Source organism: Lathyrus oleraceus, chromosome 4 (genome assembly GCF_024323335.1).
Source record: "Lathyrus oleraceus cultivar Zhongwan6 chromosome 4, CAAS_Psat_ZW6_1.0, whole genome shotgun sequence".
Classification (NCBI taxonomy): Eukaryota; Viridiplantae; Streptophyta; class Magnoliopsida; order Fabales; family Fabaceae; genus Lathyrus; species Lathyrus oleraceus.
In genome coordinates, this window is record NC_066582.1 from 320,072,365 (window position 1) to 320,091,198 (window position 18,834).

An 18,834-nucleotide genomic window follows, 5' to 3' on the forward strand; every position below is an offset into this window, starting at 1 on the left:
CTGGGTAGAGACGTTGTCATTGTTCAACGTTCGTGATCGCCACAAGAGGTAATGATTCTATCACTGATCATGTCCATTCGTAAGGATCACTAAATGGAGAAATTTTTAAATTCCGCTGCGCCTTGGATGACAATTCTCCTTCACAGAGTCCCTTAGGATATTGAGAACAAATGATGACACATCTGTCAAATACCGCTGGAACTTCCGCCAGACCTTCCCACCAGCCATCGCTCAATCAGGTCAGCACACAAAGACCTAAACACCTCAAGAAAATCGTGGGAGACCTCGGAGACAAACTAACGCACCTGGATGTGGAACAGGGGGACGTTATAATCGGGTCGGTCATTAATTTATTGTCAGTCAAATGTAACTAATTATTACATCATTAATATTTTTTTTTCCATTACTATTTTTTATTTATTAAATAAACAAAATTAAAAATTAAAAAATTAAAATAAAAAAATAGAAATACAAGGGGTGTATGCACCAGATGAATTGGCGCATACACTATCCATTGCACCTATGCGCCAGGAGCATTGACGCCTCCTCATGAGGGGTAATGCATGCACCAATAGCATTGGCGCCTCCTCATGAGGAGTCCAATGCATGCGCCAATGCTATTGACGTCTCCTCTTAATGCATTGGGGATGCGCCAATTCATCTGGCGCATCTCTTCAAAATCTGGTTATTTTGGTATTTTTTTTTTTGAATTATTGATTATTTTTGATTTTTTTAAAAAGATATGGTTATTTTAAAAAAAAATTCTAATTAATTAATAAATTAATTAAATATATTAATAATAAATTAAATATATTAATAATAAATTAAATATTAACTATTAAAAGATATTATAGTTCTGGATTCTAATATGTTATCGGAGTAAAAACTAAAAAGATTGGTGAAAAATTAGTACAACTTTAGACTTATATCGTAACCTAATTACAAACGGTTGGCGGACATAGATAAACCGCATAGAGATAAAGCACTTGCATCCATTGAAAATGCGCGTAGAACAGCAAAGATAACAACCCAAACTCACACTCTCTGCTCTCAAATTCTCCTAACAATTATGGCTAAACTAGTTCCCAGTTTAGTTCATCCATTGAAGTCAAGGTTTTTCGGTAATCATCACACTCTTTTAACCAAACACTCTTTTCAACTTTATGGAGTTCAACCCAAGCTTTCTTATTCTTCTTCTTCATCCAAGATAAGCATGAGCCTCAAGGCTGGTATTGTTGGTCTCCCCAATGTTGGCAAGTCTACCCTCTTCAATGCCGTTGTAAGCCACCACTCTCTTTCTCTGTTTTTGATTTTCTTTGTAGCTAGGTGTTATTTGAAATAAAGGATCTTTGTTCTATGTTTAGATAAGTTATTTGTCATACAGTTTTGGGTTTTCGGGTGGTTAAGGTGTATTTGTAAACTCTATATTTTGTTTGATTGATGGGTATGTGTTTGATAAAATGTCTGACTGAAATTAAGGTTCTATTTAGCAAAGGCAAATCTATAGTGGGTAGCTTATAATGTATAAGTTTGTATAATCAAATAATAGTTGTTTGGTTATGAGCATTTTCTCGCGAGCTTATAACATTTTTCACTAGTTTATAATACTTTTTTCATAAGCTACTTTCAAGCCTGTGAGTTTATAGCTATTTTTCTCTCATTTTTTTATCTTCACTATCTTAATTGAAAACTTTAAATGTTAATTAAAAAATACATTTTTATGTGTATTAATTTTTATCACTTAGTTCAACGACTAATTTTAGGAAGCGTTTCAAATTCTATTTTCTATCTTATCAGCTATCTGTTACGAGTTAGTTTATCTGTTATCCCATATCAGTTTGCTTATGACCAGATTTTATTTTAGTGGTCTGCTATGTCATTTAGTACTTTTGACAGCTTTCGTAACCGAATGAGCTGTCCTTGTTTTGTATGCTTTAGAGATAGAGGTGATGAAAACTAAAATTGAAGACTGAATTCTAGGGGTTTCTAGAGGAAACCCTAAGAGTCCAGCATAACAAACCTAGTTTTAGTTTTATTTGTGAAATGATTGAAAGATTCCAATAGGAAAAAGTTCATAAACCTGGTAGTCAATTGTAATACATTGGGAAGCATTTGTAGTCTTAAGTGTATACATGGCAATAGCAGAAACAACAGACTAATTGAATTTTGCGTATGTCTTAACCACCAACGGCTAACTCCGGCTATATTCAGTTACATTACTGCCAATTGTCATAACTGCCATTTGAGCTCTGCATCAGGAGGGCTTGTTGCTAATTTGCTATCATTTTACATTGACTGTTCCTTGGGGTTGTGATATACGTGTGTTTGTGTTTTAAAGCTCTTGCTACCTCCAGTGTGTAGCACTATTTAAAATAAACAGTAGTTCCTTTGTATTGTGATTAACACTAATGCAACAATTGAAAAGGGGATATACACCTTAATCCTTATATACATTCAGACTGCTGATGCTTTTTTTAAGTCGAGAAATGGTTAACTGAGGTAATTTATTATATTATTGTATTATAAAAAATATAAATAGGAGCGAACTTGTTTGGAAGATTGAAAAAAGCCTAAGTAGCATATAATATAAGTAATTAATTATCTTGCACTGTGCTAAAAGTAGTGAAGAGAACTACTGTAGCTAATGAAGATAATAAGAGGAGAAACCAAGTGGTAGATTCAAGTGCTTAATTATAAGTTAAATTGAAGACTAAGAAAGTAGGGTATTGCTGTGTATTTCAAATACAATTCTTTATTTATTGTGTCTTTAAATGTCTGTTCATATTTATAACACAAACGTCTTTCATACATTGTAGATATAGTGAAATAGGAAGGAAAAAAATATAGAAATACAAGAAGTTAAGTCTTGTAACTCTTACAATTAGCAAAACAAGAGTTAGAATGTCTGTTCATCATTTTAATCATCTCTCTTTTATATGGGTTTCAATACAACTGTGTTACACTATTAATTTAACTATTGTTATTGTTAGAATAGTAAGTATTAACATTTTTGTTAGATTATACAGTCAAATATATTATGTGGTGAGTTACTTGTTAAACTTCAAGTTAGCTACTAATTACTAGGCTGTATGTTTGCTTGAAATAAACTCGTAATTACCCCTTGATACTCCATTGTCGATTATAGACAAGCTGTACATAAGAGATCAGGTGTGCAGCTCTTACATACAATTGCTTTCAATGAGACTCTCTTTGAACAAAATTTATTGCTTCCAAAGGCTTTTACCAAAATTTCAGTTCCTATTGCTAAACGATTAACATAATTCCATAACATGCTTCCTTTTTGTAGAAATATGTAAATTTTTATATATTTTTGTAAAGAATACATAAGAGGTATTTATAGACTATAAATCTATCTAAATAAGGGAAGGATAATTATTCTCCTTATAACCTATAAATGCTAATCAAGTCATAATGAGCTGTATGATATTCAACATATTCTAATAATACTAATACTAATATTACAACACTCCCCCTCAAGTTGGGGAATGGATATCTATCATCCTCAGCTTGCACGTAAGATCTCGAAACCGCTCCAAGGGAAGTCCTTTGGTGAGCACATCAGCTAACTGAAGTTCTGATGGGACATACTGTGTAGAAATAAGACCACTATCCAATTTCTCTTTGATGAAATGTCGGTCTATCTCTATATGCTTTGTTCTGTCGTGTTGGACCGGATTGTGAGCAATACTAATGGCAGACTTATTATTGCAGAAAAGTCTCATAGGAGCTTCATACTTTATTTTCAAGTCATCTAGAATGATCTTCATCCACAACAGTTCACAAACTCCTTGAGCCATGGCTCTAAATTCTGCCTCTGCACTTGATCTGGCAACTACATTCTGTTTCTTGCTCCTCCATGTCACTAAATTTTCACCTAGGAACATACAATATCCAGTGGTGGATCTCCTGTCAACAATCGACCCTGCATAATCTGCATCAGTATAAACCTCCATAGACAACTGCTCACTTTTCTTGAACAGTAGTCCTCTTCCTGGGCTCATCTTTAGATACTGCAAGATTCTATCCACTGCCTGAAAGTGCCTCTCCTGAGGGTATGACTGACAACACTAACCGGATAAGCTATGCCAGGCCTGGTGTGAGATAGATAAATGAGCTTTCCCACAAGTCTCTGGTATTGAGCTTTATCAACCCTTGGGCTTTCCTCATCACTCCCAATCCCGTGGTTTTGCTCTATAGGCACTCTGGTGGGTTTACAACCCAACTTGCCAGTCTCTTTGAGAAGTCTCTGGTATTGAGCTTTATCAACCCTTGGGCTTTCCTCATCACTCCCAATCCCGTGGTTTTGCTCTATAGGCACTCTGGTGGGTTTACAACCCAACTTGCCAGTCTCTTTGAGAAGGTCAAGGACATATTTTCTTTGAGAAATGAAAATGCCTTGTTTTGAGTATGCTACCTCCATACTTAGGAAATATTTCAACTTTCCAAGGTCCTTCATTTCAAACTGAGCTGCCAACTCCTTCCTCAAGTTCTTCTTCTCAAATTCATCATTACCTACTATGATCATATCGTCTACGTAGACTAACAAAAGAGTGAGTTTACCATTTTGAGCATGCTTTATAAAGAGAGTATGATCACCTTGGCTTTGTTTATAACCCAAGGACACCATAACATGAGTGAGCCTCCCAAACCAAGTCCGAGGAGATTGCTTGAGCCCATATATGGCCTTCTTTAACCTGCAAACCTTATTACTTCCTGAAGCAGGGTCATATCCGGGTGGGATCTCCATATACACCTCTTCCTCCAAATCTCCATGCAAGAAAGCATTTTTCACATCAAACTGTTGCAACTCCCAATCAAAGTGAGCTGCCAAGGAAATAATGATTCTTACGGTGTTCATTTTTGTTACTGGAGCAAATGTTTCTTCATAATCAATTCCATAGGTCTGGGTGTATCCCTTTGCAACTAGCCTCACCTTATATCTGTCGAATGTGCTGTCGGATCGGTATTTTACCGTATATATCCACCTGCAGCCTACTGACCTCTTGTCATTTGGCTTCTCAATAATATCCCAAGTCCCATTTTTCTCTAGTGCATGCATCTCTTCATTCATGGCTTGAATCCAGTTCTTATCCTTTAATGCTTCTTGTTCTTATACAGGGACTCTAATAGAGTCAATAGCTGAAATAAAACTCTGATGCTGCACAAAAAGCTTTTCAGTAGACACAAATTGGGATATAGGGTATTTGGTACAAGACCTTTTTTCTTTTCTCAAAGCAATAGATAGGTTATCAAGGTTTGGCTCACAAGAATTACTAGGCTCAGGGTTAGGAACACTTACCTCGGGTTCAGACGATTGGACTTGTTGGGGCATAACGAGTTTACCTTTCCACCTTTTTCGCTGTAACTGTAACTTGTATCTGTCAACATTATTATGCACCGGTATTGGTACATCACCACCATCCTCATTAGGCATCAAGGGCTCCTGTATTACAGGAATAACAGGAAGAACAGACAACTCAGGAGATGGCTCTGGATTCTGTAACTTGTATCTGTCAACATTATTATGCATCGGTATTGGTACATCACCACCATCCTCATTAGGAATCAAGGGCTCCTGTATTACAGGAATAACAGACAACTCAGGAGACGGCTCTAGGTCCTGTTTTAGAGGAATAACTGGAAGGACCAACAACTCTGAAGACTCAGCTTCTTGATTATTCTCCCCCTTCAGATGAGGATTGGGATAAAAAGACTCAGATTCCTGAAAAGTAACATCCATGGATATATAGACACGACGACTAGGATGGTGATAACACTTGTACCCCTTCTTATCTGAAGCATATCCTATGAAGATACATTTAATAGCCCGAGGATCTAACTTACCCCGATGAGGTGTATGATATTCAACATATTCTAATAATAATAATAATACTAATATTACAACACTTTTGAATATTTCAGTTTTTTTGTCCTTTCACAATTTGATAAAATTTCTTAAAGCATCTCCAATGGGAGAACATCCTTTGGTTGCTTGTGTCATATTTTGTGGGTCCAAATTGCCACATTGCATTTAAGGCATCCATAAGCAATCTCAACTATTTTTGCTCCAATGATAATTATAAATAAACAATGTATATTTGACCCCACCAATTTATATTATTATATTTGCACTACAATTGGCAACTACCTTACATCACTATTTCAATTGAATTGCCTAAAAAATAATAAATATTTGATGTTAAGTTCTCAAGTTTGCAAGTTGCTTCATGAAGCTCCATCACTTAAATTTAAGCAACCAATGTTGCCACATCATCACACTCCAATGGTAAAAAAAATAAGGAACAAAACTTAAAAGCTAAGCAATCTCTAAGTTCCTACCATTGGAGATGCTCTTACAGTATCAATGTTATTATTTATTTATTTTATTTAGATAACTTAAAGTTAGAGGCATGCGTTCAGTTTACAAGATTTTAAGACAATAAATCATTAGACAAACTCTTACAGGCGCGCTTAAGTTGAATCTAAGTGCAAAGTTTCTAATATCTTCCTCTTATACTTCCCAATAGGCTATTACTTTTGATATGGTAACATGTTCAAAAACTTCCTAAAATATGCCAAAACATCAGAATGCAAGTTAAGAGATTTGAATTTTATGGTTTCGTTAGGACTTTATGGTTAATGGATAATCTACCTAGAATCAATAATTAAATCTCCTGTAAGTAATAGCTGTTGCGAAAAATGAATCTTTTGAACCACTATTTTTACCAAATACACCAGAATTATTTTAGCATTATCCTTGCAATAACTTTATATGCCTTTGTGCAATCAAATAAGTTTAATTTCTTCTATATATTTTGGCTGATTGTTGTATTGATGTTTGTATACATATAGACCTTGTTCTGAATGCGATAGTAATATATCAAATTTTGATTAATAGTGATCTCACATGTGTAGGTTGAAAATGGAAAGGCTCAAGCTGCTAATTTTCCTTTTTGTACAATTGAGCCAAACGTAGGGATTGTTGCCGTTCCAGATTCTCGTCTCCATGTGCTCTCCAACCTCAGTAAATCTCAACGAGTTGTTCCAGCGTCTATAGAGTTTGTAGATATTGCTGGGCTTGTCAAGGGTGCAAGTCAAGGCGAGGTTTACTTAATTTCTCTTCTCCTTGTTTAGGTTTGGTGTCAACTGACACTTATTTATCTTATTTTTGATAACTTCTCTTTATTTATTGTTGGAGAAACTTACATATGTATTGCTTTGAACTCTATCTTACCTCAACTGTTGCAGGGGCTTGGTAATAAGTTTTTATCGCATATTCGTGAGGTGGACTCCATACTTCAGGTGTTTATCTATCATCATTTCCTTGTCATCATTTTACTTTCATCTTCTATTCTATTCATTTTGTGTCTTCCTTTTTAATAACTACATTGCTTGGATAAATAGCTTAATTAACCACTTATAATGTAAGTGCTTATGTATAAACTATTTCTATACTAAAATATAAAATAAAGTCAAATTGCTTTCATATTATAAATTATTTTTAGAAGCAATCCTAGAAAGCTTATGAAAATAAATTGAAAACACTTTATGGACATGTCATAAGCTATTTCATAAACTCGTCCAGACAGTCTCGCAAGTGTTTATGGTAGTAGGTAAACTCAAATTAAAATCAATCCAAACAGACCATCAGTACCAGATATGCACATTTACTTCTTAGAACCCAGAGTTTGGAAAATACTGCACGTATTGAATTTTTTTTTGTGGTGTTTATCATTTTCTGGTTTAATATTGCTATGAATCTGTGGATTATCACATTAGGTTGTTAGATGTTTTGAAGACAATGACATTATTCATGTGAATGGGAAAGTTGATCCCAAATCTGATATAGATGTTATCAACTTGGAGCTTGTTTTCACAGACTTAGACCAGGTCAGCTTACTAACTGTCATTCTACACAATTTTACCGCCTTTGTTTCATTTGAATCTGTTATTATCATTCTAAATTTTTGTGGCAACATATAATGACTTCAATCATATTTATCATGATTGGATTAATTTATTTGGCTGAAATTACTGTATTACTTTCTTCCTTTATGTTGTGAAGAGTACTTTGGTTTTCTGTGACAAAATTAACTGACCAAATCAAACTAAGATATTCCTTGTTTGAAGAAATGCAGATTGAGAAAAGACTAGATAAACTAAAAAAAAGCAAGGCAAAGGATTCACAATCTAAAGTCAAGGTTACAGTCTTTAAATGTTATTATTACCCGTCACTGGCTCTTGATTTTGTTGGTTATAATACACCAGTTGACTATGAAAATTTTGTTTGTAGGAAGAGGCAGAAAAGGCTGCATTGGAAAAAATTAGCGTAGCACTCTTGGATGGAAAACCTGCACGATCTGTGACCTTAACAGACTTTGAAAAGGATGCTATAAAGAATCTCTGCTTGCTCACCATGAAGCCCATTATATATGTGGCAAATGTTGCGGAGACTGATCTAGCAGATGCTACAAACAATGATTACGTTGTAGGTGTCAAGAATGTTGCATCTGAGTTGAAGTCAGGAATTGTAACAATTTCAGCACAGGTATACTGCTAGATAGGCAATTTATGAGAAGTGTATGTACGGCAAGATAAATAAATATGTTGCCATTGTTTGTTTTATAGTTACACTAAGGTAATATAGCTTTTCCATTCATTTATTTTGAAAATGATTGTACAGATGTTTAAGCTTTTTATGCGAACTTTCTTTCTCTGAAAAAAGAAAATCAGTAGTATGGTGAAAGCTGGTCAAACTTTCCTTGTTCAATGGTTTGTCCATTCTCTTCTACTATTACATGTTATATAGAGTCTGGGAAGAAAACTATTGCATCTTATCTTACCACCTGGCACTGCAAATGATGATCATCAAATCTGTATCCACTGTTCTGATGAGATGGTGGTGATGTTTGCGGGTGTGTATGTGACCCTTTTAGTTGTTAAACTCTTCACCATTCAAGTAAGTTCATCCTCATGAAGTCTTAGGGTGTGTGATACACACTGCAGTACAGGATAGGGAGAATTACACATGACAAACATTTGAGTTACACATAAGTCTTTGTCCAGTGTATTGTTAGATGGACGATACACAAAAGAAAATTAAAATGTCATTTAAAACACCATTTCAAGTTACTCTTATTTAAATTTAGTATTGTTATCCTCCTAGCCATCGTCATATTTCGAAATATGGTTATATGACTATTTATCCTTGCCGAGCTAGTCATGTTTCTCTGGGAAAAAGTACTGAAAGTAGGTTTGACTTTTTCTGTTCAATGAGTTTTCCTTTCTCTTCTAGTTTCACAAATGTCATACGTGCATTTTCAACTTTCCATGTATTTTAAATGGGGAATTCAGTGATGTCAACTTTTGCTAGATTGGTCACTTGATAGCTCACGATATCTCTAGATTGAAATAACAATTATTGGCACGCTTGTTATCATAAACACATTCAAAATCAAATAAGATGGGGTTATTTGTCTTTGCAGGTTGAGGCAGAGCTTTCTGAACTAGCAATTGAGGAAAGGCAAGAATATTTGAAATCCCTTGGCGTTAGTGAAAGTGGTCTTGGTAACCTAATTAGAGCAACCTATGATCTCTTGGGGCTGCGGACTTATTTTACTTCTGGTGAGAAGGTATGACGAAACCTTGAAAAGTTTTAGAGAGCATTACTCTATAGAGTATCTTGTTGAACATGTGTGCAGTGATAATAGTATTATATGTTAACTTGAAGCTCTTATTAGTTATTCCACATTTAGTATTGTACCTAACTATTAAAACTAAATGTTTCCCAAGACATCCTCGGTTTTAACTCATGTATTTCATATCCAAAACTGATATTGTTTTTCTTATGTTTACGCAGGAGACAAAAGCATGGACAATACTTGCAGGTTAGTTTTATGTTTTCTAACCTTGTTCATATTTAGTACTGACACTTCAGATTGAAGGCGTGTCCGGTATCCAACATGTGACACCAACACATTAGTAACATTCAACTACATAATTTTCTCAAATTCTTACTTTTGTTGGCCCGACAGTGTTGTGTCCGGTACCTGTGTCTGTGTCTGCTTCACTGCTTCATACATATTACACACATCCTTTTATGAATACTGTTCAAATAATTGGACAGAGAGAAATTTAGAGCTGTCGTACTTTGACACAAAATGGGACAACAAAGTTCAACAAATAAACTTAAACACACATTAAAATACAGTCTAGGGTACAATTTGAATACATGATTGTTTATTTTTAGTAGATGATTAATGAATATAACAAGGTGTGCTACCCATTCACCATCCACATAACATAACTAACCACTATTTTGAATGTTATTAACCATGATTTTCATGAGTATATTTGAACACAAATTGTGGGTAATAGATATCATGTATATTTGACCACCTGAAAATCATGGTTAACAACGTTAAAAGTCGTGGTTAGTTACATTTAAGGGATGATTAATGAGTTGTGATATCTTTTTATATTAATTAACCATCCATAGAACTTAATTAGCCACATATTTGAACAGCGTTAACGATCCAAATGGTTGACTTTTGTTGTCAAATTTATGTGTCAATATCATTTCTCATAATCTTAAAACAGGTTATTAAATTTAAATTGGAGTTTGCTTTATCTTTGGATAGGCAATACTGTTTTTCCTTTTGTTGACACGTGACTTTCGTTAAACGATATTGTGGCTTTATTTTGTATGCTTGACTGCCCCTTTTTCTTATGAAGTAATCTTACTGATGGACCAAGAAGAATCAATAATAATATTAGGGTTTGGATTGAATCTCTCGTCTAAATTTTAAATCTCTGTTTTACTAGGAATGACTGCACCTCAAGCTGCTGGAGTTATTCATTCTGACTTTGAGAAGGGTTTCATTCGAGCAGAGACAGTAAGCATGAAGGCTACTTACACTTTTGAACTCCTATTTTTAATACATTACTTGGAAATTGGCCGGTTCAATTAGACTGCAGTTCAACCGATTTAATCGCTGTTCAATTAGACTGCAGTTCAAACTAGATTGAACCAATGAGTGAGCTCACCAGTTTCTTGTTCAACTGGCCGGTTGGTCTGATGCTTAAAATATTGATTATACACGACATTAATAATAAGAATCACAAATTTTTGTCCAAAGTTTATGCTGTAGAGCTGAACGTTAGACAAGAAAATCTGTGATTTTCAGTACTACTTTTGGTTAAAGGCATTGAATTTAACCAATCTTGTATTAATAATATATAAGTAGATTCCAAAAATTAAGTAGTAATTCTAAAGTAGATAGGAAAATACCATTGAGCATAAGAAATTATTTCTGTACAAACTATAAGACTCGTGGGGCTGAATGGGGTGATTATTGGGCAGTAAAGAACTAACAGGAAAGAAAACTCAATTTTGCAATAATGATAATGTTAAGATGGATCGACACTCACTCAAGACACATAGGGTTATGAATGAATTACTCAAAAGAAAATTGGCGGAGTTTCTATTATACTACCTCCGTCCCTATATATGTAAGAGGCCATTTTGGCATTGGGGGAGGTGGAGGCTCTCCAAGTTCTGTGATATCATTCTGAAATCAAAGGGATTTTCCCAATTTCCTTCTTCTATATCAGTTGGTTTCTATCATAAAGATGATAGAATTTCGTCTAAGGTGGCTCGGATATATGGAGAAGACTCATTGAATCACTATCACGGGAGTTGACTAGATGGAGTATATGTTAACTCAGAAAGATTTGTTCAAAAAACTGTATGTGTTTTCCATTCTGATCTATGATATAAATAGTGTAGTTACAAGCTGTTAGGTTGAATTTCAGCCCACTAAATTAGCTATATTGTCATATGTACATTTACTGCTAATTATGTTAATTAAGAGAATAACTATTACAAATAAATGTATAATCTCAACAAAATTATTTATAATAATTAGTTAATTATTGCCAATAATTCTATTGACATCCCCCCTCAAATTGATGCTGGTAAATCTACAAGCATCAATTTGCCAAGTAGAAAATTGTGCCGCTGACGTGTCAAGGTTTTAGTGAAAATGTCAGCTATTTGAACAGATATTGAGACATGTGGTAGATTGATGACTCTTCTATCATAGGCTTCCCGAATAGAGTGACAATCAACTTCGATGTGTTTCGTCCGCTCATGGTAAACTGGATTTGCTGCAATCTGAATGACGCTGGTATTGTCAGCATGCAGCGGAGTCGGTTGTTGTTGAGAGAATCCAAGCTCAGTAAGAAGACCACGCAACCATATTATTTCAAAACAAGCGGCAGACATTGCTCGATATTCTGCTTCAGTGGACGACTTTGAGACTGAATTTTGTTTCTTACATTTCCATGAAATAGGAGTATTCCCTAGGAGGAACATACACGAGCCAGTAGTAGATTTTCTTGTATCTGGACATCCAGCCCAATCAGCATCACTATATGCTTGGAGTTTGATTGATGAATCAACGGGAAAAAATAAACCACGCTTTGGGGTGCCAAGGAGGTATCTAATGATTCGTTGTACCGCTGAAAGATGGAAATGCCGTGGAGCTTGCATGAACTTACTAACTGTGTGTACAACGAAAGAAATATCTGGGCGAGTGATAGTTACATAGATAAGACTTCCTACCAATTTGAGATATTGAGTGGGATCATCAAGAAGGCCACCTTCATTTCTTCTATATTTAACATTAATTTCCATGAGAGTGTCTACAGGGGTTGCATTTGTGAGTCCAGCTAGCTGGACCAAGTCTTGAATATACTTTTGTTGATTTAGAAAAACACCCTCATGATGATAATGCACCTCCAAACCCAAGAGATAAGTGAGATAGCCTAACTTTTTCATTTGAAAAGTTGAATGCAACAAGTGTTTGATTCTAGAAATAGCATCTTGATCAAAACCTATCACGACAATGTCATCCACATAAACAAGAAGCACCACTATGCCTCTAGGAGTCCTTTGTAGGAAAAGAGATGGATCATACTGACTTTGATTGAATTCAAAACCAAGTAGTGTCGATCGAAATTTTTCAAACCAAACTCTTGGTGCCTGTTTCAATCCATATAAATAGCGTTTTAGTTTGCAAACAATATTAGGTGAAGGTGTAGGCATACCATTAGGAAGTTTGATGTAAACATCCTCCTGAAGATCACCGTGGAGGAATGCGTTTTTAATATCCATTTGATGTAGTGGCCAAGCTTGTGACGCAACAATAGCAAAAATAGTGCGTACGGTTGTCATCTTGGCAACCGGAGCAAACGTCTCCTCATAGTCAAGTCCATATTCTTGCTTATTTCCAAGCACAACTAAACGAGCCTTGTATCGATCTATAGATCCATCCGAACGCAACTTTATGGAGAACACAAACTTGTTGCCTAAAGGTTTAACCGATGAGGGACATGGCACTATATCCCAAGTTTGATTTTCTTCCCGGGCAAGGAGTTCTGTTTCAATAGCTTTCTGCCAATAATCATTCTCCATGGCTTGTTTATAAGATGAAGGAATAGGAATAGAAGATAAAGATGCTGTCATGCAATTGATATACCTTTCTGGGGGCTCTTTATCGCGCGAGCTGCGTCGTAGAGGAGCTGGTTCTATTTCTTCTTCTACTGGACCAGCAACCAAGGAAATATCTTGAGGGGGCCCATCCGTTGGTTGATTCTGAGCGACAATACGTCTTTTGTAAGTCAAGAGAGGTTTAGAAGATTGTTGACCTGAATGAGAGTTAGAAAACAATGGCAAAACAGAAACGGGAGAAGAGACGAGGTCATGATGTGATGCAAAAAAAATATATATTTTCTAGGAAAATGACATTTATAGATACACGAATCCTACGAAGGTTAGGATCATAACATAGAAAGCCCTTTTGATGAGGAGAATATCCGAGAAAAGCACATTCAACTGACTGTGCAGTGAGCTTTGTGCGTTCTTGTGGAGTAAGATGAACATAACACACACAACCGAAGATACGAAGAGTGGAGTAATTTGGTGGGTGACCATATAACCGAATGAAAGGGGTTTCGTTACATATTGATGGAGATGGCATTCTGTTTATAAGATGGACAACGGTGGAAAGGGCTTCACACCAAAATCGTGAAGGCACATGAGACTCCAACAAAAGGGTGCAGACAACATCGAGCAAATGACGGTTTTTTCTTTCCTCTACTCCATTTTGTTATGGCGTTGAGGGGCATGACCTTTGAGATATAATTCCATTGGATTGCAAATATTCCTGAAATGAATGTGACATGTATTCCCCTCCATTGTCAGAGCACAATATTTTTATTTTTGAAGAAAATTGGGTCTGAACATACGCATGAAAAAATTTGAAAGTGGAAAAGACTTCATCTTTTGATCACAAAAAATAGAGCCATGTAAAACGACTATAATCATCGATAAAAGTTACAAAATATTTGTAATTAGCATGAGATATAACAGTTGAGTTACATTAGACTGATGCGTTGGAAAATGCAAAATTTTACTTTTACCAAGCTTACCAGGAATACAATCAAAATGAACAGAATGAAGAGAAGGAATGTGTTTATTTCCAAGAAAATTAGATTTTAGCAAGTCATGAAGTACATTTGCGTTTGGATGTCCAAAACGCTTATGCCACACTTGGTAATCAACAATAGCAGAGTTACACGAAACTAAAGGTAGAGAAAGACTTGGAGGTAGTGAGAACTGAATTGGGAAAAGAGGTCCAACTTTAGGCCCCTTCGCGATTATCTTCCCTGATTGTTGGTCCTGCACAAGACAACCAGATTGTGAGAATTGTACTTGACAATCATTCTCGACTAATTGACCAACTGAAATGAGATTACTAGTGAGACCAGGAGAGATAAAAACATTTGTTAGAGATGAAGAAATATCACCAGTGGCTGTGATAGGTAATTGATTTCCATCAGCAGTATGTATCTTGAGATTTCCAAAATATTTTTTGATATTAGTAAGAAATTGGGCATTGCTGGTCATGTGGTTGGAAGCCCCCGAATCATACCAAGAGGAAGAGTATTTACCTGAGAATCCTAGAGCAGAGAATGCTGAAACTATCATTTGTTGAACCATTTCAGGGGTCACCGTTGAAGTAGTAGTATAAGTATTTTGTTGAACCGGTGCTGGATTGGCTGAATTGTTAGGAATAGATGAATCAACCGAGGCTGTAAAAGCTGTGGCATTTCTCTTTGGTGGCCTTATTGGGCATTCCTTAAGAATATGTCCATCTTTTTTGCAATAGTTGCAAATTTTTTTTTGGGCAGTTTGAAGCATAATGTCCCAATTGCTTGCAACAAAAACATTGAACAACACTCGTGTCATGACTTCTTGATTTTCCTCTTGCTACATATGCCACTCGAACAGTAGATAATTTTTTATCTTCAATGCGGGATTGCGTAAGGAGATGTTCTTCACGTAACAGATCATTGAAACACGCATCCAATGATGGTACAGGGTTTCTATGCATGAGATTGGACCGAATGCCTTCAAATTCAGATCTCAATTTCATAAGAAATTGATCTCGTTTAGTAGTTTCATGAACAAATTGTACAAAACTTAGACTTTCAGGAGTCAAGTCTGCATAAACTATATCAGTGTATTCAACCCACATATTCATGAATTGAGAGTAAAAATCAGAGATGGAGAGACTATCCTATTTAAAGAGAACTATGTCGTGTTCAAGCTGAAATCTTCGAGCGGCGTTGTTCTGATTGTAGACTTTCTTCAAATAATTCCACATTGTGGCTGCTGTTTTGTAAGGTCGAAGATTCAGGACAATGTTGGGATCAACAGAACCTAGGACCCAGGACATGACTTGAGCATCTTTGACTATCCATTTGGCATGTGCAACTTTATCTTTGTCTTTGTCAGGGGCTGGAGTGTTGCCATCAACATGACCCCACAAATCTTTTCCGGTGACGAAAATCTTGAAATGGAATGCCCAAGCTGAGTAGTTTTTGCCATTAAGGTGAACCAACAAGACTTCATGCTTTTTCATGCTTTTCGGTAGACATGGAGCTATGGAAATAGGAATTGAACAAGAATGAGAAATTGAACGAAAAACAAGAAGAATAAAAGTGAAACAAGATCGTGAAAAAAAACAGACTAGGTTCTTGAATTTTAACCTAGGTTGATACCATGTTAACTCAAAGATTTGTTCAAAAAACTGTATGTGTTTTCCATCCTATATAAGTAATGTAGTTACAAGCTGTTAGGTTGAATTTCAACCCACTGAATTAGCTAAACTGTCATATGTACATTTACTGCTAATTATGTTAATTAAGAGAATAACTATTACAAATAAATGTACAATCTAAACAGAATTATTTCTAATAATTAGCTAATTATTGCCAATAATTCTGTTGAGAGTATAGTCTAATAGATAAAGGTAGAGTAAGACCAAGCAAACTGTTCGTTGATGCTTCCTTACCATTTATTGTAGCAGCCGCTGTTTTTCAGAAATTGCTCATACTTGTGTTCTTTGGTGTCAAACAAGCTGTTCATACCAGGGCTGCCATAGTAGCTTAGAATGATAAATCGTCGTCCCAATTCAATTTCCTTATCTCAGCCTTGAGGACAAGTCTCTTTTTCAAGAGGGTGGCAATATTAGGACCCAATATAAGAAGGTGGGCCCAAATAAGCAATTAACTAATCATTTGCCCAAATAAGGTACTGTGAGGTGAAAGAGAGAGGGTATCTTTGATCATCTTGTTCAGTTAGAACCTTAGGGTTAGGCAGAGGAAGAATCATATCTTCTCTGAATAGCTTTGCTCTGGGATTACAGGTGTTTATCTTCTGAAATATTTAAAGCCCAAAACAACCTAATTCCATCTGTTTCCTAACCTTTTTCTATTTAAGACACCCTATTACTTAAACTTGGGCATGTCAATTGGGCCCACCCCTAACATAAACCTTTGTAATTAGAGGCCTACAAACAAATATAAAAATATGAAAGCTATTGTCACTGGATTGGGGAAACTGAATCAAGTGAGATCTTGAAAGTTTATCTACTTATTTTACATATGCTCTTGTGTTTGTTTTAAGCAAATATCAAAGGTTGTGTAATGCATTCATTAACCATCATTAAGAAAATGTTATTTTAAATTAGGTGGCTTATAATGATTTTGTTGCTGCTGGTTCACTTGCTGCAGCACGAGAAAAAGGACTTGTAAGTCGCTCATTTCATTTCCCTCCCAATAAACACAGCCGCTTTTTTATTTTCATTTATATAATTAGCTTGGTATAATGTTTGTTAACAGTGTTATTGATTTTTATAAATGTGATTTAATGATTATCATTTAGATTTTTGTTCGAAACGACCTGAATTCATTGGTCTATTTAAGGAAGTATGCTTCTCTTGTTTTATCCTCGTTACAATAATCCAAACTGGCGTAATGCCGTGCCACCACATTTATTAGCTTATTTCAAATACTCTACTCGAAATCCTAGTTTTATTTTAGGTTTAATTATTCTGTAGATCCTTAAACTATAATATTTTTTAAATAGAACCCTGAACAAAAAAAGTTATGATGCAAGTCCATGAATTTGTCAAATATATTTAGAAGATTCCTAAACTAAACTTTTTTAATGGAGTTCCTTACCTTTTAAATAGTTTACAGTTAAGTCCCTCATTAACTTTTAGCTAATTTTAGTTAGGTCCCTAAGGTTTTAAATAAAATGTATTTCTGTTTCTAAATAAAGGGACAAGATTAATGTAGTCAAGATTGAGTGCTGGATCGTAAGATCTTACGTGCCAAGGATGCCTGAGAGTGCTATGATAAGGGAAAGATCGTTTTCATCACCGGTGTGGTCAAGATCAAGCATTTTGAAGCAAGATCGTAAAAGAAAAACGTGCTGGGCCTTTTTTTGGGCCTGATTATGATTTTCATGTTTTTATGTATGAGTGTGTGTATAAATATATATATGAAATTACCATTTTTCCCTTTGGTAGAATCTTACGTGCCGTGCTAACATGATTTCTCAAATAATCTATATATGTTGTGAATGTAACTGTGTTTCATATGATTGAACAACCACCATTCCCTTCCCCTGAAGGACTTGATACAGCAAATCATTATCTATTTTCCTGAAACATTATTCTAAATTCACCTAAATATGTTGTTTGCAGTTGAGATCTGAAGGCAAAGACTACATTGTACAAGAAGGAGATGTAATGTTGTTTCGATTCAATGTATAGCAGAAATGACTGCTCCCAGCTGGGAATCAGTGGAGAAATTGAGATATAATTTATGACCAAGATCAGGAAATTTTCCAGCCAATTGCTGGTTACAATTTGCAAAAGCATTGTCTCATTTTGTGATGGAAATGTGACAGAATGCACCAAGGCAGGATTTTGAGAAAATTTATGACTACAGGTCAATTTTTTCAGCCAATTGCAGTTATACTTTGGAGAGCCAAGAGAGGCATTATTTTGTTTTAGTCACAATATTTTTTTCTTCTCATAGTGTAATACATTATATTTGCTTGACAATTTGTGATATAATAATAATAATCAAAATTCTCTCCCTCGTGCTCTTGTTAACTAAACACTAGTGTAAACCGTAACACAAGGTCTATTTTTGATGAATCTTGTTTTTTCAAATAATTACTTTCCATCTATAATTATTTATATATTTTTGTCTTGAGATTTGTTAAGATATGCAATGATTTAATTATTTATATAATTATTAGGATTGATATGTATTGATAAGGATCTGAGTGCAATATAAATAAGATCAATTTGAGAGCTAATTGCTCAAGTTATTCAATATCATTCTCTTGTTCTCAAGTTATTCAATATGACTTATGAGTCCGTCAAAAGT

General features: G+C 35.1%; 1 protein-coding gene across 1 annotated transcript; it reads left to right on the forward strand.

The window, feature by feature from the left end:
* The first annotated feature begins 902 nt into the window (after positions 1-902).
* On the forward strand, positions 903-18,559 carry LOC127075298 (uncharacterized). The gene is made up of 11 exons (XM_051016784.1): positions 903-1,279; positions 6,937-7,125; positions 7,270-7,323; positions 7,801-7,911; positions 8,160-8,222; positions 8,315-8,569; positions 9,507-9,653; positions 9,881-9,908; positions 10,846-10,916; positions 17,121-17,180; positions 18,141-18,559. Exons 1-11 carry the CDS (start codon positions 1,070-1,072, stop codon positions 18,207-18,209), a joined length of 1,257 nt encoding a protein of 418 aa, XP_050872741.1. The 5' UTR covers positions 903-1,069; the 3' UTR covers positions 18,210-18,559.
* The last annotated feature ends 275 nt before the right edge of the window (positions 18,560-18,834 follow it).

What these genes read in the sequence shown, in the direction of transcription:
- LOC127075298 (XM_051016784.1), top strand. Translation starts at nt 1,070, where the DNA reads ATGGCTAAACTAGTTCCCAGTTTAGTTCATCCATTGAAGTCAAGGTTT. An exon ending in AGGTGGACTCCATACTTCAG is followed by an intron (nt 7,324 to 7,800) that starts GTGTTTATCTAT and finishes TTATCACATTAG; the next exon opens with GTTGTTAGATGTTTTGAAGA. An exon ending in AGCATGGACAATACTTGCAG is followed by an intron (nt 9,909 to 10,845) that starts GTTAGTTTTATG and finishes CTGTTTTACTAG; the next exon opens with GAATGACTGCACCTCAAGCT.